Source organism: Notolabrus celidotus, chromosome 4, assembly GCF_009762535.1.
Source record: "Notolabrus celidotus isolate fNotCel1 chromosome 4, fNotCel1.pri, whole genome shotgun sequence".
In the NCBI taxonomy this organism is placed as follows: domain Eukaryota; kingdom Metazoa; phylum Chordata; class Actinopteri; order Labriformes; family Labridae; genus Notolabrus; species Notolabrus celidotus.
The window spans coordinates 9,252,760-9,277,603 of record NC_048275.1 but is presented as its reverse complement, the minus strand read 5'-3'; the positions used below and the strand labels follow the sequence as shown (position 1 = coordinate 9,277,603).

Here is a 24,844-nt window from a genome sequence, read left to right as displayed (position 1 = left end):
GCCAATGGGGAAATAGCTCTGCCTCTGCTACCTCTCTCTGCTAAGCACCTCCCACCAAATGACACACCAAACATGCACGTCAACCAATCAGTGCGTTAACATGATGTAAAAAATGTGTTCAACTGTGTTAATCTGACGACAACCGGACTTTTAAAATACATGTTAAAATATTGATCCAACCAAAATCACACCAAGTCACACTTGATACTGGATGGAGGATTGATTTTCTCTCGCGTGTAAACCTCAGTTGGACCCAAACTGGACTGGGTGTTCGGACCATTGATGTCTTTTAAGTGACGTCACGTTTGGAAGATGAGTTTTGAAGTCTATCGTTGGCTGTTGCTGACTTAACCTAACTTTCGGTCGATCGAGAAACAAGCAAAGAAGTGGAGTTGAGGCAGACCTTTAACCTCCCTGTTAACAGCAACAGTGTGCCAGCCTGTCAGTCAAGTTAGCCGTGCCTTTAATCAGGCAAAACTTGTACAATAAAAATATCTGCTCAAAAGAAAGTTATTGCAGGACACCTCTCTACCTATATGATAGTGTAGTGGGAGCATTGCTTCTAGTGTTGGTTTTAATTGCTGGCCTTGAATGCAACCTTAGGTAAACTCCTCCCTTGGTCCAGCCCCTTAATCAGGTGAACCATATATATAGCACCTGTGGCATCATGGTTCCCTTTCTATCTGGTTTGCCTGCTGGTTGACACATGCTCCTTGTACTGAGGTAGGTTAGAAATCAAAAGGATTATTACATGCTTGTTTTTAAGTAGTTTTGCATTTACTTAAAGCTAACAAAGTTTAATTTTGTCTTGGAATAGCCCCGTCTGCCTCTCTGCCTTGGGTGAGCTGGTGTCTGGTTTGATAAGGTTTGTTTCTTTCAAAGATTAATTGCTGAGATGTGGAAATATTGTAAAGGATCCATTTTATCTCTTGTATTTAGTGTCTGTTGGTCCTTTGGTTGAGGCGTCTTTGGTAGCTGTTCCCTTTGTGTCATTGTTATAGTAAAGCTGGTTAATGGGTGAGTCAGGCAACCTTGAGGGTTGATGCATATTTTAGAAACTGTTAAAAAGAAGTTTTAAAATATGCTTTATTTTTTGTATTTCAGCCCTTTGTCAGCTGCTGTTTTGCCTTTATTGATTGTGTTGCCTTTTTATTTATTAAGGTGTTTGTATATTTCCTGGGGTGAAATTTCCCAGGTGGCAATGTTGGATCAGTTACATTTTTGTTTCTTCTTTATCATATTGCATACCCTTAGTGCCGACCCCCCCTCCACCTTGCCACAATAGGTAGAGAGGTGTAAAGTTGTTCATGTTATCTCTGTTCAACAAACACCCAGTTAGCCCTTTTGATAACTTGTTTGTTGATCATTTTGGAATGTGATGTGAAAGAAAGAGGGCATGTAGCCAAGTATGGTGTTGGAGGAGGGCACACTTTTAAATCAGTTCTCACCACATGCTTGCACTGAGACAAGGACAGTAGTCCAATTAAATTACCTGATCTGTCTAAAACTGTGGCCTTACTTACAACTGCTGTTGGTAGTTGTGATATAAACACTAGTTTGGAGAGAGATTTTGAATTTCTACACTACCCCACCCCACCCCACCAGATTTCCCCTACTTCTCATGCTTGTTCTATGAGGAAGTAGTGTCGGTTTCCCAGCCAATCAGGACAACCTAGTAAGGGCCGCCAGTCGACTAATCAGGACAGAGGGTTGAAGAGTAGCTCTGATTGGTCTGTGATAACAGGAACCAAGGGGAATAATAACATTGCTTGATACAAAGGCATTGAAAAACAGAGGTTTGGCCATAATCTTAAACTACTTAAATTACAGATGAGTACTGATGGGTATTATGTCCTTTTCTCCAAACCAAGCAGAAAAAAAAGTACATTTTTTTTTTCTTTACCATTCCTACCAACAGTAGCTTTAAAAGTGCATGGAAAAAAAGTGATTGTAATGCAAACTGTCTGTTCCACTCAGCTGGTCATGTGACAGAAAAAGTGAAAGCAAAATCCATAGAAATCCCTCAAATTTAAAGAGGAGCAACTGCAGGGTGCACAGCTTTTGTGCTCTCAGCAGTGTGTGTGCGCGTGCTTGTATGACCCTGCTGCGGTCGCGCGATGAGGGCAGAGGAAGAAGAACCAGCGTCACACTGACGAGGTCCGTGAGGCGCGTTACCATTCAGCACCGCGTCTTCACTGACAGTCAGCTCAACAAGCTGCGGTCACTGCAGACGCACGGATACCAGCAGAAACTGACACAGTGACACCTGTGAGTGTGAAGGATGTCTGAGAGCACCGAGAATGAGGATTGCGACGAGCTGCACTCCTCTGTGGATGACGACGATGAACTTCTGAGATACATCTGGAGGGAATACTTACACCCCAAGCAGTATGAATGGGTCCTCATCGTGGCTTACATTATTGTGTTCTTCGTTTCTCTGATCGGAAACTCTCTTGGTAAGTTGCATTTTTTCCTATGAGTCTTTTCCATTCGTGCGTAAAGTTGTAAAACACTTGGAAAAAACTTCTTTGAGAGTAGTAATGCGCAAATATCCATCAAGGGAATTTTAAAAAAAGCAGCAAGAGCAAATCAATACAGTGCATTTCTATTGTCCAAATCACAGCAGTGACTGAGGAAGATCAGACTGGAGGGCAAATTCATGGATCCCGTTTATCCTTCACGCTTTGCATGATCCAGGCTGGACCCCTGCAGATAGTCTATGTAAATCATCTCATTTATGTCACACTGAAGTGGTTCGCGTGAGGGCGAAGAGGGATAAAAGCTTTTTTCCCATGATTGACATGGTGAATCACAATACCGTCATTTTTGACACTTTCACCTCAATTTCAGCTAATCTTCTCCTCCTCATTCCGCCTTATTGGACAGTTTCATAGCTCTGAATAGTTTTCTGATGTATATGAAAAATCTATTTGCTTTCATGTCAACTCAGATTATGTGATAAATGATGGGGAGGAGGTATTCAAACATATCTAAGAGGAACTGAAAATGATCTTGCAGCTGATTCTGTTGAAATGAATTGCAAAATTTTTCAAATACCCTTGTAATAAATGCACAGGTACACTACTGTAAAAATATAGTTTGTACAAAGAGGCTGCAACAAGAGGAATGTCCACCTTCACATTACCCATTTGCAGTTTGATTCATCACAACCTCTCCTCTGAGGCTGATTCTCCTGCAATTTTGTGTTTCAGTCTCACTGCTGAGCTCTTCCTTGATTCATCATGTCACAGCTCTAGCTCAACTTTACAATCTTTCCCTGTGACTTCTTGCACTGCAGCATTTCCCCTCGGCTGATGAGCTCAGAGGTGTAGTACATTTTGAGGTACATGAAAAATTAATAGTACAACACAAAAATGTGCAGTTTCATTTGACTCATGACTCATTACTCGGTTGTCTGAAACCTCACCTTAGTCTTAAAAGGACTGTCAGTTTGAGTCTTAATATAAAATACAACACCAGCAACTCAGGGATAATCCAGCCTGCAGGTCTGTATCTGTCAACAGGAGTTGTGTTTGCAGTTTTTAGACTCTACCAGTGATCACATTTCAAGAGTAACTGTGTGACTGGTATGTCTTCTCTATCCTACAGAGAAAACATATCTGATGCTTTTTGGAGCAGGCCTACATTATGTGTTTGATGATGGTTGGTTCAATTGCTGCTTCAGTGCGTTCACTATAAACTATGCAGCCACTCCCAGCCGACCAAATGACAGCCTTTTTCAAACCAGCCCCATTGAAGAATGGTATTTTTATTTTTTCCATTCTTAAAACTCACTATTGACTGACCACAGCATGAAAGCAGTGAGTCAGTCAAAAGATCAGCTCGACCCATTCAAGGTTGTGACACAAGTTACAATACAGGCCATTCTCTTTCACTGAGGGGAACTTCTTGTCCCGTGTGCGACAAGTCACCATGGACGTATTATTTCGGCCGGAATTCAGCAACAAACTGGACACTGGACACAGAAGACTCAGGATATTCCTATCTGACAGTTTTGATGCCTAAGCTTGTCAATACGCATTTGTAGTTTTGTCAGGTTTAAGCAACAAAACTACTCAATTAGATTCAGAAAATACATTTGATTGTAGGTGACAAAGTGAACACAAAGAAATCTATTAAAAAGTGAATCGGATCACATTGTGTACTTGATGTTCGTTACAAATTCTGTCAGATCATTTAACTCCATCTTTTTGTTCCAAAAGGAAACCAACTCCCACCCCCAGGATGAACGTCCTGTGTTTGTTTGCCTCATCTGCCAGCCTAGTCGACTTTGTAGTTCCATATTCTAAGTTATGTCACTTCAACAGACTTTGCAATAAGGAAATGTTCTTTGAACTAAAAACAACTAGTATGAAGTCTGTGTGTGAATGCCACAAAAAGGGAAATATGTACAGTGCATGAACCATAGACAGTGTAACAAATGGACGCAGTATCCGTGACGTCACCCAGCTGTTACTGAAGCCGATCGGCGGCGGCAGCCATATTGGAAATGCTGAATGCAACCTAACTTCTGTGGAGCTGGTGTGAGGTAAAGAGGTGGGCTTTGAGCCTCCTCACAAACAGCTGCAGTGTCCCCGCCTGTCAATTAAGTCAGCTGTGCCTCTCATTATGGAAACCTTGTAATCTTAATATCTTTGAAACTGCTGCATAATGAGACAATTCACCCCCTGCACAGTGTGTGCCGATTGAGAAATGAGCTATTCAGACTAGACTCACCTTTTGTACCACACTGTAAACATGTTTATTTCTGCTGTGAAGATTGTCTTTTTTCAATTTGTGTGTATGTGGTTTCCGGTACTTCCAGAGCCAGCCTCAAGCGGGCACTCCAGGAACTGCAGTTTTAATACTTCTGCATTGGCTTCAATTCTCACCAGCTGTTACCAATTGGCAGGATCATGTTGAAATGAACACGTTCATGGAACTTGTCTGTGTTATGATGAAAGGTGAACTCAGCACCCTAATTTTCAACTTGTGAAAGGGAACATGAGCGTAGTTCCCTCTGGAGAGTCTGAATGACCGCCCACATTCCAGGACGATCTAAGGGGTGTCAAGAGTTTCTGAGAGTTACCAGGCACTGTGTTTTACGGCAGCCAAAGTGGGATTTGCGTCACGCGGCAACCATTCTGCATGACGTAGCTAGCATTTCAGATGTAGTTAGCTGTAATAATGAAGCCAACTCTTATGAATATTTGAAGAAGTTATATGAGCAAATCAGGCCCCCCAACTGGCAAACAACTAATATAATTGAGAATGGAGAACAATTAACTTCTTGTGTTTGTTAGTTCAATGTTTCTTCAGCTTTTGTCTTTTATTTTAGGGGATGTGAAAATACAGCAGAGCATATTACATTTTTCAGGCCACATAGAGGATGTTCCAAAGCTCATGCTCAATGTGGACATGGAAAAACTTCTAGAATTATTACAACTTCATTGAACTTCAACATATTAGCTCCCACAGTCAATTTAGATAAACTTTGCAGCCAGATTGGCCTCTGGCGCCACTCCTTTACTCAAATCTTGCCTCACAAGTAAACATTTGATGAGATTCATATTTGTGTTTCTTCAGCTCCCCTTTCTTAACTTTATATAATATTTCTGTTATTCAGTGTTTTATTTGCTTCATATTATTTCATTGCTCTGGATGTATAGAGGGATGGGGGTTTGTATGGTGTGGAGAATGCCGTGTTACACTTACCTGTGTGATAATGTTTAAATGTAGTCAGATTGATTAATTGTGTCGAGGACGGAACTGCAGAAACAAACAAGGTTTGTAAAATCAATGCAGTCACTCTTTCTTTGTATTTTGGCCCCCAGGCTTAAATTTCTATTGATTATAACTACATCTGTATCCGCTGTTAACAGCAGTACAGGAAATCCAATAGAACATATTTCGAACTGAACACACAAATTATGTTCCTAAATAAGTCTCTCTTGTTCAAAAACCCCCTCTTAGTGGTTGCATAGATAAAAAAAATCACTCATCACTTCTCCAGGAGTTATCTGCAGACAGGGCTTCTCTGATACCCGTAACCAGTGCTAACATATCAGTAATAAAACTCCAAAAAAGTGGAGCTTAGCCTTTCCATCTGTAAATTAATGATAGAGCAAACATGACATTTTTCTGACAGTGCATAAAAAAAGATCCCCAAAAGGCACAGCGACATGAAGATGGATGAGGGGTTTATTTCAGCGACTGTAATTAGCTAATAGAACACCTAGCTTAGCAGACAGCTCACGGCTCTCAGCTGTCATTTAAAGTTACTGTGAGGAGTTCTTTTGATGAAACAGGCTGAAATCAATGCAGATGACTCCATAAAGGAAACAAGATCAGAGGGTACAAGAATTAATGGATTATTATTTTAATACCTGTGATTGCTGCCAAAGGGTTAGGTGTCAGATGAAGGGATTAACAGCAGCCTCAGGAAACAGCCAAAGTGTTTGTAATGAGTGATTCAAACATGATTCAAAGTTCCTCAGATGAGCTTTGAGGTGCCTTTCGCTTTTCATCGTGCAAATCTGTCAGCCTTCATTTTGGACAGGTCAGCTGTCTTTTGTAAAGACATTGGAAATAGAGGGGAAAAACCTGTGTGTTACCAAGCAGTTAACATCTTTCATGATGCTGTAAGGGGCCTCATGGGGAGTCTCACTTCTGTGGCTAGCCTTCGGTGGCCTTTTGAGGAACTGCAGGTGTTGGCACATCAGTGTTCACTTCAGCCCTTAGCCCCAGAACCTGAAGAGGAGTCAAACATGGTAATTTGTTTATACTGTTTGTTCTGCTTATTCTAATTAACCAAAGACTGGTTTGATAATGAGAAACTGTGTTTTCAGAATCTGGTGGGGGCACCAGGGTTGCCAATCAGATGACAGTGGGGGGCTCTGCCTACACCCTCCAGTGTCTGGCCTGAGAAGCAAGTAAATGCTCTTCCTGGCATCTAATTGGCCCTTCTCCTGTGGGCTTCTTCCACAGTCCTAGCAGGATACTGCGGGTAATGAGTAATTTATTATTTGGAAGGTTATAGCATGTTGCGATAAAGGACCTAATACATTTTGTAGTAAATCTGTGTCTAGCTGATCTCTGTGTGCCCTCTTGCTGAATTTTCAATGTTGAAGGGGGGCCACCCAAACAGTTTGGAGCTACAGGCTGAAGACCGCCTGCTGCTGTTTCGAAAACACATCATCTTGTTCAGCCAGCAGCACATGTCAGTACATGTCTCTGCAGTTTAAACTAAATTCTATTAATTGCATTTTGGCCATGCTAAGAAAAGATCAAATGCAGGTTATGTCTCTGAAGTCCAACAAATACTCAGAAATATATGTACACACTGTTGCTGTGGTAGCCACCCACAGGCAACAACACAGCTTCAAGTCTCTGGCTGGTAGGCTTCAGTTGCTTCCATGATAGTTTTGAATTCATTACAAAGACTTTGGAGCTCAGTTTTATGTATGTGTGTGTGATTATCTAAGATCTGGTGTGAAAGGTTTTGTCGCATCTTTTCTTAATATCAAACTGATTTAATTAGTAGACCACTATTATTATTCCAATGACCTGCAAAACATGCTCATTAGTACCTGACTGGACTGATCATTCATAGTTGTTGTATAATCAATCAGCTGCTTTTCATCATCTCAAAAGTGTGCACACTTTTAATTAAATGTGAGTTGTAGTGAAGTATTATCAGTAATTGTAAATGAAAAGCATTCAAGGGAAAATGTATCAAATAAGTATCTGCATTTATTCCATACAATACCAAGTTAAATCAAGGCTGTAGATGTAGTTGTTATGAGCATGCTGGAATGACTGCGAATTATCAAAGGGGCTCAAATATCAATATTCAGGATAATCTCTTTTAAATGTCTTCAGTTGCAGCATGGGAGCAACACATGGAATATTGAATATTACTTTTTATACAGTCACTTGTAGTGTATCTCTCCATTCTCATTTTCATTCTCCTCTCACTCTCCTCTCCCTTTCCTCTCACACACAGTAGTGTGAGTTTCATATTATGCCTTCAGGCTTGTGTGAGCATTGGGGAGGCCAAATGTGGCCATTGCAAGATAAAGGGATGTAAATCTCCTTATGCACCTGCGCACAGCTATAGTTTGTGACTGGGGAAGCAGCTTTTACCTTCTCACGTCTCCAATGGTACACTGGTGGACTGTGAGCAGTTTTGGAAGGGCAACCCCTCTCCCTACCAAGATGCAGAGAGATGGGTCCAATGACCCAGTCGCAGCTGTTTTCAATAAGGGTTCATGAGTCGGTCACGGTTGTTTTCAGACTCACCAACATTGGGCACCTAAATCTCCCAGTGAGTGGGATGATGTGCCTGTCGCGTTGTTTCCTGCACCATAGGAAGAATTATGGTTATGATGTCCAATCAAAATGTTGTAAAATGAAGAAAAGGCATGTCTTTGAGACCTTATGTGCCACACGTTTCCACTACTCTTTCCTATAAAAATCACTGTAACGCCTTTGTTCTTCAGTTGGTCTGCGGCAGAGGATCAACTCACTTTGTTCAGAAGCATGGGTGAATAAAGTTTTTCTTGGGTTGAACTTCAGCTGGACTCCTGGAGTGATTTGAACTTAACATTTTTTTCTTCAAGTAAGACTCAATACTTAGAATATTTTTTGAGAAAGTGAACTTAGATTGAGACCAGGCAAAGTGTTTTAGAAATTATTACTCTTCACACTCCCCTGTCTTAGAAAGACACGGGGCCTGATTCACAAGAGGGTTGCAAGGCTTTTACACCTGCTAAACCTGAGCCAATGAGCTAAAAAGACATGAATCCACAAAGCACACAAAGGGTTCAAAGCTCCATTAACTGCACTGCCAAGCAAATAGTGTCTGTGTGCACTAGTCTATAAGCAGAATTTGCTTTGTGAATGGTACCTTCAGAGGGAGCAGATAGCAGAGGCTAATGATGCACAATTCTTGGGGCAATTAGCGGCAGCAATCCATACTAAGTGAATCCCCCACAGTCTTTAAGAAGATCTTTTGTGATTTTGACGACTGGGTGTGATGACAAACTGGTAATTAAACACAACCAAGCAAGCACACCATTGGCATATGTGGGAGTTAATGAAAACAGCTAACTAGATCGTTCTATAATGGAGTGAACAGAACATTAAGTAAAAACTGCAATTTGATTGTTGTGCATAGTAAGTGCAATAAAAAAAAATGCTAGCTAATTACAAAGAACAATGAAAGAATATAGAAAAGATTGAAAGTATAAAATAATGTAGAGATATAATCAGATAAGTTCTGGTCCTACTGCTCGACCATTACAGCCTCGTATTGTAAAGTCAAAGCAGGACTTTCTTCTTAAATAAAGAGTGAACCGTAGGGCTGATTTTCTTCAGTAGTGTGTGAGATTAGCTGTCAACTCACGCTACACACAGTCACGCACACACACAAGTAACTCACAATCCCCTCCTGGCTTATGTCAGGGGAGATAACAAACACATTATCAGGTCACAGACACGATCAATGAAAAATGCATCAGTACGGATGACATAAAGATTATCATACAGACTTTAATGTGATTTATTTTGACAGCGCTTGATGATATATTCAAATGTTTGCAGAAACGCATAAAACATTAAAAACATTTAATCACTGAGGCAACAGCGCAGGAATGTAAAATGAGTAAAAAACAAAAACAGGTATAGAAAAGTGAGAAACAACCAGTGTGGTAATGTTTTTCTGGCTGCCTGCTGTGTAATTACACCCCGAGGATGTCTGGCCTTTTTCTATTCATAGAATACATTGTTTCACACAACTTTAGTTTTCTGGTGGTAAACACTGGAACAAGTCATAGCAAGTAAAGATGGTGAAGTATAGGTATGATTAAACCCCATGCAGCTACACCAAGCAGCAAGCTCCAGTGTCCAAAAATGAAGTCAATGCAGGAGTCCAAAAAACTGCTGCTCCTCCAGAGTCCACTTGAGACTGGCTCCAGAGGCCAAGGACTCACCTGGCTGGATTCATCTCTGTCCTTCACCACACACATTGACAACCTTCAGACTGAAATTAAAGCCAGACTAGCTTTCCTTTTCCACAACAAAACCTCCTTCACTAATGCTACGAAACACACCCTCCTCATGATGACAATGGGTGCTTCTCAAAGCTCTAAACGTCCATCCTCACGTCTCTTCATCGTGTCTCTTCCTCATGTCTTAGTCCCGCCCACAAGAGATGCGAGGAAATGAAACCAGAGGAGAGAGGATGTTTGTATTTAGAGAAATGAGACGTCCTCTCCTCCGGAGCGCCACATGAAGCGACGTCGGTTTGTGATGACGACTTTAACAGCTGTTTGTGTCTGCACACATGTTCACTGTAATAACTCTGATCAATATTAACAGTAACATAGCTCTGTCTCTGTGTTTACCTGTTTAACACACACCTGCAAATGAGGGGAATCAGCTCTCTGTTTATTCTGTCCTGATGAATCATGGATGGATTCATCAGTAAAATGCCTCATTATTAAATTATTTATTACTTCAAGGGAAACTAGAAACCGTGCAACTCTTTTCAAACCCCGTGCTCATTAATGATCAGCCTTGTATGAAACTGTATTAACCTGACAGGAAATATAACAAGTGTTTTTACTAACAGACAAACTTTACTGTCAGACTTCTCTTCATGAAGAAAATGAGAACAAATGGGGAAACTAACAGGAGAAATAACTGATCATTGATATATATTCTATCAATGATGTTAGACTCTATTACTCTATTTCATTAGTCAGTGAATCTGACAAAAACAATCAGATATAACATAATCCATCCTCTGTTATATTGAATTTGTGATTTTGCGATCAGTATTTTGTGTTTAAAACTCACATCAAACACTTTAATCTCAGCTTATCACATACAGACTCTTTAGAAACCGATGGATGTTTATGGTCTGTTTCAGGGCACCCTTAATGACTGTTTTAAGGTCTGTCTTTTCTCTGTTATTAAACTCAGCTGATGTTAAGTTTCAGTTAGGTCCGAGCCACTGCAGCGTCCAATCAGTGAGTGATATCCGATAAGGGGCGTGTCTGACAGAGAAAAGACTTCCACAAAGTCTGCTCTCGTGTTTCCTTGATTATCCCTCCTCGGATCAGTCTCCTTGCTCCTCTCTCCTCTCTCCTCCAGCAGCGTTAAGAGCTTTGGGACGCAAGTTAAAATGGCGCGTCAGTAACTACTTCCGGTGGAGCGAGGAGCGAGGAGACTGCAGTTTAGAGCTTTGAGATGCACCCTATACTCCTGATTCTGGATTATGGGGACATCATTTACAAAATGGCCTCAAGTACAGCACTCAAGAAACTGGGCACTCTTTATCACTCAGCTATCAGCTTTGCCACTAATGCACCCTTCCACACTCACCACTGCGATCTCTATAAATTGGTGAGGTGGCCCTCCCTTCATACCTGGCGGCTTCACCACTGGCTTCATTTTGAATACAAGTCAATTCTGGGCAAGACACCTCCCTACCTGTCCTCTCTTCTTCACGTCACCCAAGCCTCATATCGCACTAGGTCCAGCGACGACATCAAATTCATCATCCCCAGTACTTCTAATGTTTTTGGCCGTGATTCCTTTCGTTTTGAAGCTGCTAACGACTGGAATGACTTACAAACCACCCTCAAACTTTCAACTTTGCCTCCACTCACAACCTTCAAGCTAAAACTTTGACAGATTGTAGTTGACTGTTGCTCATGCTGATTACTTTGGACTTTACTTACATGCATACTTGTATACACACATACTTTTTTTACACCTCATGCACATTGCTTGTTACTTGTTCACTTTTGTTTTATTTTATGTTTATATGTCTACGTGTGTGTATGTGTTCCTAATGGCGCCTCTTGGTCAGGTCATGTTTGTAAATGAGAACTAGTTCTCAAACATTTTACCTGGTAAAATAAAGGTCTAATAAAAGGTCTAATGTTGTTATGGGCAGAGCCACACATGAGCCTCAGATATGGTCAGGGTGCTCAAGTGGAGAAACGTCATCCATCATCCTTCTAGCCATCTTTACTGCCGCTAAATGAAACGCCTGATGTGAGTGACGTTAGCTCTGCGTTTGCACTTTGTTAAACCAAAGAGATGTGTAACGTACAGGTATGGAAACACCGCTTAGACAAACCAAACGCAGAACTACACAAACACAATTTATTGTCTTTGGGATCGGAGTTTAGAAAAGAAAAGCAATTGATCAGCTGACTTCAGAGCAGTATCAGGTAACGAGAACATTCATAGAAATGTCATGGAGTCGAAGTATGATATATGTCTTTCAGATGAAGAGTAAAGTCAAACATTTCATCAAAAAGTAACACTCAAATTAAGGTACAGATTCAAAAAAAATGTACTTAAGCGCAGTACCCAAGTAAACTTACTTAGTTTCAATATGACAGTTAAGTTGAGTCAGCATTTCCAGCACAGAGACCACCATTTTTGTGTTTTATAACATCTCTTCAGAAACCTATGGCTGACATCAGTGAGACCACATCCATGTCTTATAGTCTGAGTGACACTAACAGTAATGATTGCTTTATATTCCCGGTTTGAGCCCACCTCATTAGGGTTGAGTGTGTGCGAATATTAAGTGGTACATGCTGCCTGGAGGAGAGCAGGGGGATTCACTCTGGGTGGTGAACACACAATTTATTGAGCCTGTGGTCTGCTTCTTAGGGCAGGGTCTGCACATTTGAAAAGACGTCTACGTACAGGAGATGTGCTGTCTGTGACATTTAAGTGTTGGCTTTAAGCTGCCAGTCCAATTTATTCCTCTACTGCTGAACAAACTGGTTTTTGTCCCTTAAATCTTGCCCACTGCTGAAACTGGCCCCACTAAAAACTTATACGTCTTGCATATAAAAAAGTCTTTAAAAAATGTGCTTTTGAAGCGTATCTTTAAGGATCAAAATTCTGTCTTTCTATCCCTCTTTGTCCCATAACTGAAAACAACTCTTTATTGAAATCACAGTACAAAGGTCTGAGGTGTCATTTGGATAAATACAGTGCGTACACATTTCTATTCTAGAAACCTTCTTCTGAGGGGATATTCATGACAATTATTGTCTTATACTGTATATAAACAATATGAACTTAATCAACCAGAAAGAACAAGAGGAGACCTCCGTATATGGCACAGCTGGTGTCTGTCTTGGATGAACTCTTAATCCAGTGATGAATTATGAGCTTCTGTGCCCCTGTCACTGTGGATCCAAACATCCTCAAGTAGTGTGTTGTGTGTATTCTCTTTTAAATGTGTGTTTTAGACATGACACATTTCTTCAGTGTCTGTCTTCTTGTGATAGCGCCTGCAGCAGTCTGGTCCCTCAAGCAATAATGGGAAAAATAGCTCTCTTGGTATCATCTTTATGCCTGCTCAGAGCAAAACCTGTGTCCAACTACAGTGACTGGCATTGACTGTTAATGTATTAAATACAGTGAGAGCAGATCCTCAGTCCATAGTAAGAGTTTTTTCTCACCATAAAGATTCTTGTGAGTAAAATGTTTAAATAAGAGATGGCTTATGTCAAAGTAATGTAATGGTTAAGACTTTGATATCACTCCCAGGTTTTAGTAACGTTAGACCTTTGTAACAGACAAAGGCAACAAAGCTAAACAAAGTACAAAAATCTAAATGGATTAAATAGATTTATGTATAAGAGTCAATACTTTCTTAGTGAACTAATTCAAACCAAACCATAAATAGTGAATAGGTGACTTTGTATGCATGAATTATGTGGTTCTCATTCTCACAGTGCTGTTCAAATATGCACAAAGGGATCGTTTTCATGGGCTGCATCCTGTCTTTGATGTTGTGCATCGCCGCAGTGTCAGTTCTCATGTAGTTTGAATCATCCACTGCAGGTTTACTGCATCAGGTTTTAATTTTCAAAGTATCAAACCATCCCACAGGATTTGAAGAGTTGATGGAAAGATAAACTTAACAAAATACTTTACATGCTTTAATCTCACACCAGGCGATGAAGAGCAGTTCCGAGACACATCTTAGATGCCATTTTAAAAAGCACAAACAGGCAGACTGAAAAAGGATGAAGTTCTTCATCTGCACCAAGTTTAGCTTTACTCGGGTGTGTGGGCGAACAGGCAGTTCTGGATTGATGTTCAAGCTTTTGAAGCAGTCAAACTTCAGCATGTATTACTCTTTAGGATGCAAGTGGAGCTGACGATCCATTCTGCATCAACTATCCAGCCTGAGCAAAAAGTCTGCTAAATGCTGTGTTTAAAGTGTCCTTTATTCAACAAAGATACACTTTACAGCTTCTTATCCTTTCCTGTGGAGCGCAGACAAAGCTTGCATTTCTACTTTTTACAGATCAACCTCATGCAACTTACAGTGAAGCCGTGACTCACAAGACGGAAATAAAGGGGTGCAACTCTGGGGTGGTAATGAACCAAAAACTGATGGTGTTTTTTTTTTTTACACATATCTGGATGGTTAAATTTCACTTCACATTTGATCTGAACACACTTGACTTCTTGAACCGTTCATTGAAAGGACTCTATGTTGCCCCCCGTCTCCTCCTCCTGCTGTATCAAAGCATGATCCAATCCATCCTCCTGTACTGCTCCACCTGCTTCTACAACATGTTATCTTTTAAAAACAAGGCCAAACTCACGCCTATAACTACAACAGCCTCTAAAATAATCAGTCTCCCCACACCAAACCTCACGGATTGAAACAAGGCCATTACACGCATTGCAACCTCAATAGAAATGGACATCACGCATCTACTAAACACCTACCACATCCCATTCTCTAAGGTCGTAGATACAGGGCACCGAGGTGAAGAATGGCTCGCCTGTGGAAAAGCCTGACCCCTATTGCTGTAGCTGCCCTGAACAAAAGGCCTCGCTGAACGGTCAAGAGTGCAGACTTTGCTCATTGAATTTTGATGTTGGTGTTTTAGTTTGCTTTCAGGGTATAACATGTTCTTTTTTGTGATGTCTATGAAACACATGGGGCACTGGAAAATAATTTCCCCAAGAGGACAATGAAGTCTAAAGTCTAAAGTAATCAGTGCAGGGCACGATAAAGGAAGCACTGGCTGGAAGTTTGAGGAACAGTATAGTGCCCAAAAAAGTGCACCGTCACTTCTGGAGGTTTATATCTTTGTTAGACAAAAGCTGATCGATTCTGAGATTGTGACAAACCAAAATGCTTGCTGTGTAAATTGCCTTTGTGCTGCTCAGCTGCAGTGAGTACAGTGGGTGCAGTGGTATTGATTGAGGATAAAAACATCAATGTGCTAGTCAGTCAGACAACTCACATGTTAAATGTTTACTGCATTAGTAGAACATTGTTTGTATTTTGTGTCTGCAGACATCATCACTCTGCACGGTTTAATTTTCTTATGCAGAATTTGATGAGTGATGAAATAAGATCTTAAAACCCTGATCAGGGCCTGCAGGTGGAGGTGGATGAGCTGAATGTTTGTGCACAGCACTTACAAGGCGGTTGTAGCAATGGCAGAGCAGAGACTAGACATCTAGATGGAACACCAATTTCAATTTGGGAGATTAGGTTCATCATGTGATTGTGCAGAATAATGCGCATCAAGTGAGAATTCAGTGCAGCTGCCCAAGCTGCCCGCCTGAAATGTCTCACAAGTGTCACTCCATTTAACAAGCTGCATTATACACAGTGTCTGGAATGCTGTTGTTTATCTGCTGGTCAGGCTGATAAAAAAGCTCCTTTGTGTCTGCGTAAACACTCACAGAAAAACTTCACCCAGACTTTTGACAGCAAGAGCAGACAGACATTCAGCCTTTCACTGCAGTGGAAGCAGCTGCAGCATGTCTACCCCTTTCCAAGAAGGAGTGCAGACTTGTGGATTTGTAATACTAAATACCTCCTATAACACAGCATCTCAAAAAATGGCTTTATGATTATCACCTGAAAAAAGATATAACCACAAAGCCTCTGCATCACATTTTGTCTGCACTCTTCAGTCCATGCTGCTTTTTTAGTGTTCAGGTTAAGAAATGTAGAGAGCTACTTGAAGTAAGAACAGAAGGTTTGTTTCCTTCCTTTTCTATCACTTGCATATGGATCACCTGCAACCTCTTGGCCTCTGTCCTCAGACATGTTTGAACCCTCCGGCAATGAGGAGATTTTTCAAAGTAACCACCTTTACTTCTCAGTTATTCTACAGTGGTGCATTCTCAGGGGAAGTTGCCTCAGTGAGCTCCACCACTATAAAAAACTTAGAAAAACATCATATAGAATCTATAATATACAGTATATATATATATAGAAATGGAGTCATTAAAAAACAAACTAACTTGAGGTATAAAATATCAACAGAAATGGTGTTAACAGGATGTAAAAGAAGACGAAAGTGTCATGAGTTGTTTTGTCCGGTTGAGTATTTCCTGAGTTTTATCTGTATTTGATTTCCTTTTTTATTTTGTGTTGCTTACCTTGTGTTTTCTTGTATTTCCTGTCTGTATTAGTTATAATTTATCCTTGTGTCTTCCCGGTGGTGTTTATCAGTGATTAATTTCCTGTGTTTTATTATTTGTTACCTTTTTTGTGTTCTCATGGTCCTTGTGTGTATTTTATTTTGTAGTTTTGCCATGTGTTTCTGTCTTTCTTACATATTTCTTAGTTTTACTCTTACTCGTTCTTTGGTCAATACCCTTGTGTTTCTGTTCTCTCTGTGATTTCCTGTGGTCTTGTTGTTGAATTAATTTTCAGTGATTTATTTTGTAGAATATTCTTCCAGTGTGTTAAGTGTAGTTTAACGTCCTGTGTTTTCCCTCCTTTGTGATTGTCTTCACCTGTGCCTTATTGTTCTCACTAGTCTCCTTATGTGTTATCCAGTGTGCGTATATAGTCTCTAGTTGTTCTCGACGACCGCCTAGTAGTATGTACTGATTTGGCCAAAATTCACTATGTAGTATGCAGTATGTGAATGGGAGCAAAATCTGCAATATGCTAAAACTACCCAGATGTCGTACTGATTCAAGAAAATTCTCAGAACTGTTTCCCACAATGCACAGCGCTACTCTGTTTTTAGGTGCATTACCGCCACCTACTGTGTTGGAGTTGTATCAGACGTTCAACGGTCTGTTACATTTACAGGGAAGTAATGCGAAATAAACTCTAAATAAACTACACAGGCGACACCCATCCCATAGGTAACTGTTCATGTCTGTGCAAATTATTAAAGGTGACATATCATGCAAAATCTACTTTTTAATGGTTCTCTACCTGAAATATGTTTCCCTGGCATGTCTACAAACCCCCCGAAAATGAAAAAAAATCCATTCTGCCCCTGATCTGATTTCTCCACCTTTCTGTAAATGTGTGTGAAACGAGCCGTTTCAGACTTCCGTGTTTTTGTAACGTCACAACAATATCCGGTCTGTCACGGAGTCAGAGCTCGGAGCTTGTTCAGCCCATAGACTGTATAAAATACAACTCAACCCCTCCTCTGTTTTTCATTACCTGCACACATGTGTGCTAACAAGGAGCTTAGGAGGGAGGCATGCTAGTTGTAGGCTGTCTTAATAAACACAAAGGTCAGTTTTACTCCCCATGTCTGCAGATTTGAAGATCTAGTGGATGATTTTTATTTTTCATGGAAAAGTGCTAGCGCTAGTTAGCATAGCCACATAGCTACATGTTCGTAGCTGTGTACCAAGACACACGTCGACATGCTGATAAATAAAACAACAAGAAACACTAAATCTGTGACCAATCTTTCTCTGTTATTAAACTCAGCTGATGTTAAGTTTCGGTTAAGTCCGAGCCGCTGCAGCGTCCAATCGGTGAGTGATATTCGATAAGGGGGCGTGTCTGTCAGAGAAAAGACTTCCACAAAGTCTGCTCTCGTGTTTCCTCGATTATTCCTCCTCGAATCAGTCTCCTCGCTCCCCTCTCCTCTCTCCTCCAGCAGCGTTAAGAGTTTTGGGATGCAAGTTAAAATGGTGCGTCAGTAACTACTTCCGGTTCGGGTGAGGAGCAAAGAGACTGCAGTTTAGAGCTTTGAGAAGCACCCCAATGTTTCCAGAAACTTGCTTCAGTTTAAATACATCATGTTCTGCAGGTAGTGTACAAGAAAGCAGTGCACTCAACTGCCTTGAGGAATGATGCAGGACTCTGCAGAAGCCAGCTCTTTAGATTAGCAAAGAGAAGTAAAAGTGCTTTAACAAACACTGTTTGTTTCTATCCTTAAAAAGGTAGCCAATTAGTTTTGAAGGTGAGTCAAGATAAGTGACTGCTTGGATTGCATTGTACTGTAGTCACTGAGTTTGTCAGATTGTTTTGTTCCTTTGGGCAGCAACACAAAAAGACTGTAATTCAGTAATTAGACACACTAACTTCCCAAATGTGTGCTGGAAGAGAATACTGAGAACTTTTATTCTCAAATGAAGCATGCAAATTAAAGCTAATGTGAGAAATGTGTGGATGTGTTGATTTTCGCGCCCCCTGTGGACAAAGTGTTCCCTTTTATCTCTCTGCAGATCTTGTCCTGACAAGTGTAAGCAGTGTTTTCAGACAAAGAAATCTCATCCTATTGTCTTGTTAGATCTAAATGTGTCAGTCACTATGAATATCCACGGGGGGAAAAGTAATAAAAGGCTGTTTCTTCAGGGTGCTGTCAATCATCAGGTATGACACCTACAGCCTCACAGCGGTTACAGGCATCAAAATGTGAATACAGAAATCGTCAGTCTTGTTGCTGATGGCATTTTTTACTTTTGCAGGCCATTGAAAGGCATCTCTTTGTAATTCAGGTGGGCTTCTAGCACTTTTCATTGCCTCTGAACGTCTTTCAAATGATTCCCTGAGTTTACAGCTACGCCGTGGGTTGAATTTTGATAACTGATACACAGTATGTTCAAAGTTTTGAGCTCCTGTGAGAAACTTTAGGTTAGAGTTGATTTTGGCACCCCCTGTGGACAAAGTGATACCTTTTGTTGCAAAGTGCACCATAAAATCCAAATATAAGTTGCACTGGTATATAAGACGGTCTATATTGGGGAGAAAAAGGAATAAGCTCTCCTCTTGCATGATTATTTCCATTGCTTTCAGCAGAGTCCTGTGTTTCTGTGAAGCTCTTTCTAGTACCAGCTGTTTACGACATGAGAAGTCAGAATTCTGCTTGCCCCTGATGCAGTAATTGAGCTCAGCCTCCATCGTACCAGCACTCAACAAAGGTTATTTACTGACCACAACAACACTGTTTTCTTAAAAGCATGATAATGAGCTAATGAGGGAGGAAGCTGTTAAGAAGTGACACTGCTAGCCTGGTCCACTTAGCTTTGCATCCGGCATGCTTTGGACAACTGGGTGGCCTCTTGCTTCATTGAGCGCCATCCTCTGGGTGAAATAAGGTGACACAACGAAGTACCTCACTCTGCATTTTATACTGGTCTGCAGACAACTGTGTGTGTGTGTGTGTTTGTGTGTGTGGCTAATTGGCCCTGATAGAGACCAGGTGTGATTAGTTTATATATACCTGTGAGTTTCTGTGCTCTGTGCTGACTCATTGTCTCACCTTCAGAGATAGTGAGAGGTACTCTGTGTGGTCCTGTGTTAACAAGGTGTGTGTCTGCATTAGCACAGATATTACCCTACTACTTAGAGGCTGTATTTTGTTGATGCTTTTGTACCAGCTTTCACCCAACCCTTGTTCACTCTTGAAGCACACTGAGCCCCTTTTGTGTTTTCAAGTTCAGGAGTTTTTTCCTGGGTCTCCCTTAGAGTTGGTTTTCTGGTCAGCTGATCGTCTGCAGTGGTTCAGTTTGCCTTACTCACTCTTTGTTGGTTGAAGGAACCTTTCTACTATTTTTGTCTTTCTCTCTCCCTTTCAATCACTTACAATATCAGTGGTTATTCATTTGGGATAGCTTTTAGAACATCGCTAAGGCCAGACATAGTGCTGATCTCGGAAACCTCCAAGCAGGTCATTCTCTTGGAACTCACCGTGCCCTGGGAGGACCGCATTGAGGAGGCCAATGAGAGGAAGAGGGCAAAGTACACCGAGCTGGTGGAACAATGCCGAAGCAACGGGTGGCAAGCAAGGTGCGAGCCCATTGAGGTGGGATGCAGAGGGTTTGTGGGCCAGTCCCTATGCAGGGCCTACAATATGCTCGGCATCACAGGGAGCAGTAGGCGAAGGGCCATCAAGTCGGCCACAGAGGCAGCAGAAGTTGCCTCAAGGTGGCTGTGGATCAGGAGAGGAGACCCGTGGGTGGGGTCGAGCTACCTGGACACAAGCCGGGGCTTGATCAACCCCGGCTGGGTCGCCTGGTTGAGGGTGTCCGATTGTTGAAAGACCAGAAACACCCAATGACCCCAGGTTACATCACTGATGATGTGTCCAGGTGCATCACAAGTTGATGTATTTCACAAGAGTAGAACCACCTTCCCAGTCTGCATTTGTGTCCCACTCCCCCTCACCCTGACACATGATTTTGATTTGCTGATTTGTGCACACTTTAAATTAAGCTAGGTCTATATTTTAAAGGGTTCATTATTTTCATCCCGTTTAATCAGAGAATCTCTTTGGATTGCCATAATCAGTGTTTTTAGTCAAGACACCATACCTCGATTCTGAGTTGAGTCCTCAGTAATATGCACTTGGTGTCAGTTTCATTGCATGTTACTTTGAATTTGACTTGTCAACTGAACAGAGATTCTTGCTGTGTCAAAAGGAACAACAAAAGCCTTCAATTTTTAAAACTGAACACTCTAACCTTGAACTTTAATCCCATTACAATCAACACATTGATGCTGAAAGCCCATATTATGAATAATGCTTAATTTCACACAGCTGATACAAACTGATGGTGTAATTTTCTGCTCTAAATCTGTTGTTGACTGTGGATTGCCTTTACCAAAATATTCACAACCAACTTTCTGCTTTATTCTTACCTTTATATTTTGTTGTAATATATTAAAGCTTTGAAATGATACAATAGGAGGTCATGCTATTGAAGACGGCTGCTCACCAGTGATCAGTTTACTGATGGATTGCTTGTAGAAATAGTGAATGATCGAAAGGGCTGTTTGTGCTGCGAAACTCTAAAATGTTGGAAACCACCATTATATAAGAGAAAGCACCGTGATGGCCTTAGCTTGTTGTCAGGCTTTCACATGAATACTAATGTCGCTATGTTATTTCTGATTGATCTTTATTTTTCCAACAGCAGCAAAGTTGTTTACAGAGCTGTGATGTATTTTTAATTCAAACTGTTTGAAGACATGCCTCTAAGACAGTGATAATTAAAATCATCCTCAGAAACATCCTGCACTAATGTGATAAAAACTTGCCGTCATTGAGTCTTTGGGTGCTTTTTTAATTGTGCATCTCTGTCAGTTTGTTTTGCAGTGTTGAAAAACCGTCACATGCGCACTGTGACCAACTACTTCATAGTGAATCTGTCCTTGGCTGATGTGCTGGTCACCATCATCTGCCTGCCTGCGAGTCTCGTGGTGGACATCACAGAGACGTGGTTCTTTGGAAACACGCTCTGCAAAGTTGTGCCTTATCTGCAGGTAAGACAGCAATGTGGTGTCTGCTTTGCAAGCAGGATAAGAAATGAGTCAACCTCTTGGCTTGTAAAATATTTATGAATGCTAACAAGATTTTTCTCTTTCTAAATTCGTAAGGGGATATAGAAATACTTAAGATCCTATGAGTTGTGCACAGTGAGATCTATGATCTCATCTGATGGTGATTTTACGCTCTGGACAGATCTTTTTGCCTTTCTCAGTTTTACAATTCCACCTCAAAATCATACGTTGGAGATTTTACCAACACATCACAAGCCATGCAATTTACTGTAGGCCATCCTGACGTGGTGAACAAAAGTCTCACACTTCCCTGCACAATCCTGTGTCCTATATAACACAGAAAATATGGACATACACTACCGTTCAAAAGTTTGGGGTCACCCAGACAATTTTGTGTTTTCCATGAAAACTCACACTTTATTTATTAAATGAGTTACAAAATGAATAGAAAATATAGTCAAGACATTGAAAATGTTAGAAATAATGATTTTTAGTTGAAATAATAATTTTTTCCTTCAACTTTGCTTTCATCAAAGAATGCTCCCTTTGCAGCAACTACAGCATTGCAGACCTTTGGCATTCTAGCTGTTTATTTGTTGAGGGAATCTGAAGAAAATTTCACCCCACGCTTTCTGAAGCACCTCCCACAAGTTGGATTGGCTTGATGGGCACTTCTTGCGGTCAAGCTGCTCCCACAACATCTCAATGGGGTTGAGATCTGATGACTGCGCTGTCCACTCCATTACAGACAGAATACCAGCTGCCTGCTTCTTCCCTAAATAGTTCTTGCATAATCTGGAAGTGTGCTTTGGGTCATTGTCCTGTTGTAGGAGGAAATTGTCTCCAATCAAGCGCTGTCCACAGGGTATGGCATGGCGTTGCAAAATTGAGTGATAGCCTTCATTATTCAAAATCCCTTTTATCTTGTACAAATCTCCCACTTTACCTGCACCAAAGCAGCCCCACACCATCACATGACCTCCACCATGCTTAACAGATGGCGTCAGGCACTCTTCCAGCATCTTTTCACTTGTTCTTCGTCTCACAAATGTTCTTCTGTGTGATCCAAACACCTGAAACTTTGATTCGTCCGTCCGTACTTTTTTTTCCCAATCTTCCTCTGTCCAATGTCTGTGTTCTTTTGCCCATATTAATCTTTTCCTTTTATTGGCCAGTCTCGGATATGGCCTTTTCTTTGCCACTCTGCCTAGAAGGCCAGCATCCCGGAGTCGCCTCTTCACTGTAGACGTTGACACTGGCGTTTTGCGGGTACCATTTAATGAAGCTGCCAGTTCAGGACCTGTGAGGCGTCTATTTCTCAAACTAGAGACTCTACTGTACTTGTAGTACTTCTTCTTGTTCAGTTGTGCACTGGGGCCTCCCACTTCTCTTTCTACTCTGGTTAGAGCCTGTTTCTGCTGTTCTCTGAAGGGAGTAGTTCACACTGTTGTAGGAAATCTTCAGTTTCTTTGCAATTTCTCACATGGAATAGCCTTCATTTCTAAGAACAAGAATAGACTGTCGAGTTCATATGAAAGTTCTCTTTTTCTGGCCATTTTGAGAGTATAATCGAACCCACAAATGTGATGTTCCAGATACTCAACTAGCTCAAAGAAAGGCCAGTTTTACAGCTTCTCTAACCAGCAAAACCGTTTTCAGCTGTGCCAACGTAACTGCACAAGGGTTTTCAAGATGTTTCTAATCATCCATTAGCTTTCTAACGTGATTAGCAAACACAATGTACCATTAGAACACTGGAGTGATGGTTTCTGGAAATGAGCCTCTATACACCTATGTAGATATTCCATTAGAAACCAGACGTTTCCAGCTAGAATAGTCATTTACTGCATTAACAATGTATAGAGTGTATTTCTGATTAATTTAATGTTATCTTCATTGAAAAAAACAGTGCTTTTCTTTCAAAAATAAGGACATTTCTAAGTGACCCCAAATTTTTGAACGGTAGTGTATATTTGAATGAATTTATGTCTAACACCACCAGGTTCACTCCTGAAAAACAGTAAATGCACATCTTACAAATGGAATGTAGCTTAAGGCCACAGCTAGATGGTTTACACTCCAAACCTGGATGAGTCAGTGTGTGCTTTCTCCTGCTCAGCTGGTCGCTAGCCTAGCACACTCATCTCATGGCTCTGCATCAAACATATTTGGCGGTCACATCCACGCTGCCCCCTGCTGTGTGCTCTGCTTTAACTCGGACCGCTGCAGTATGTGCTCAAGCAAACCACCTGCCACTTCTACAGACCCTCGAGGATCTCCTTTCTCCGAAGCCAGTTCCCACTTGCAGCTGTGGCTATGTGGGTAGAGTCAGTTGTCTATCAATGGGAAGGTTGGCGGGTTCAATCCCAGCTCCTGCAGTCACATGCCGAAGTGTCCTTGGGCAAGACACTGAACCCCAAATTGCTCACGCTGCTGTTCAGCGGTGTGTGAATGTGTATACTGATGCTCCCTTACTATAGCAGCCTGTGCTATGAATGGGTGAAAGCCTCAGAGTGGTCAGAAAGACTAGAAAAGCGCTATATATGTCCATTCACCATTTACTTAGGAACTTGTTCGGGCCATCTTGTATTTTTATGTCACATTTGGTTTAGCTTTACATGCTGCAGTGCCGTGTAGCCTCAGGAGGGATCTTACCATAGACCTCAGCTAAAAGATGACGTGTAACAGCCTCAATTTTCTCTGAAATGCGATATTACATAATTCATTCAATTTTACATAATTTATTCTTGAAATAAATTATGAAACGGGAGAAAATATGGTCATTAATGAATTTTCAGTCATTAGCAGCACAGTTGAAATACCTTGCTGACTTGTTTACAGCAGCAATTAATTAACTTATACAAACCAACAACAACAACAAGTCCCTGAATAAAAGATTAATGCTGGCTGGGTGTGTGTTTAAGGTCTTTGATACATGGCAGGATGCAACATGAGCCACATTCAAGTCATTCTGAATCTTTAAATAAAAAAAAGGCCCAATATTTAAAACAGAAGCAGGTAACCGTATACAAGTCTTTAAAGGTGACATATCATGCAAAATTGACTTTTTAATGGTTCTTTACCTGAAATATGTGTCCCTGGCATGTCTACAAACCCGCCGAGAATGAAAAAAATCCATTCTGCCCCTGTTTTGATTTCTACACCTTTCTGTAAATGTGTGTGAAACGAGCCGTTTCAGACTTCTGTGTTTTTGTTACGTAACAACAATATCCGGTCTGTCACGGAGTCAGAGCTCGGAGCTTGTTCAGCCCATAG

At 41.1% G+C, this 24,844-nt stretch overlaps 1 protein-coding gene across 4 annotated transcripts in view; it reads left to right on the top strand.

The window, feature by feature from the left end:
- The first annotated feature begins 659 nt into the window (after positions 1–659).
- hcrtr2 (hypocretin (orexin) receptor 2) overlaps positions 660–24,844 on the top strand; it is a 41,876-nt gene continuing 17,691 nt past the window's right edge. The window contains exons 1-3 of one of the 4 annotated variants that reach the window (XM_034682739.1): positions 660–723; positions 818–865; positions 21,372–21,550. In XM_034682739.1, the coding sequence (XP_034538630.1) occupies positions 21,401–21,550 (150 nt within the window). In that variant the 5' untranslated portion in view covers positions 660–723; positions 818–865; positions 21,372–21,400. The other 3 variants (XM_034682740.1, XM_034682738.1, XM_034682741.1) reach the window with 3 other exon arrangements.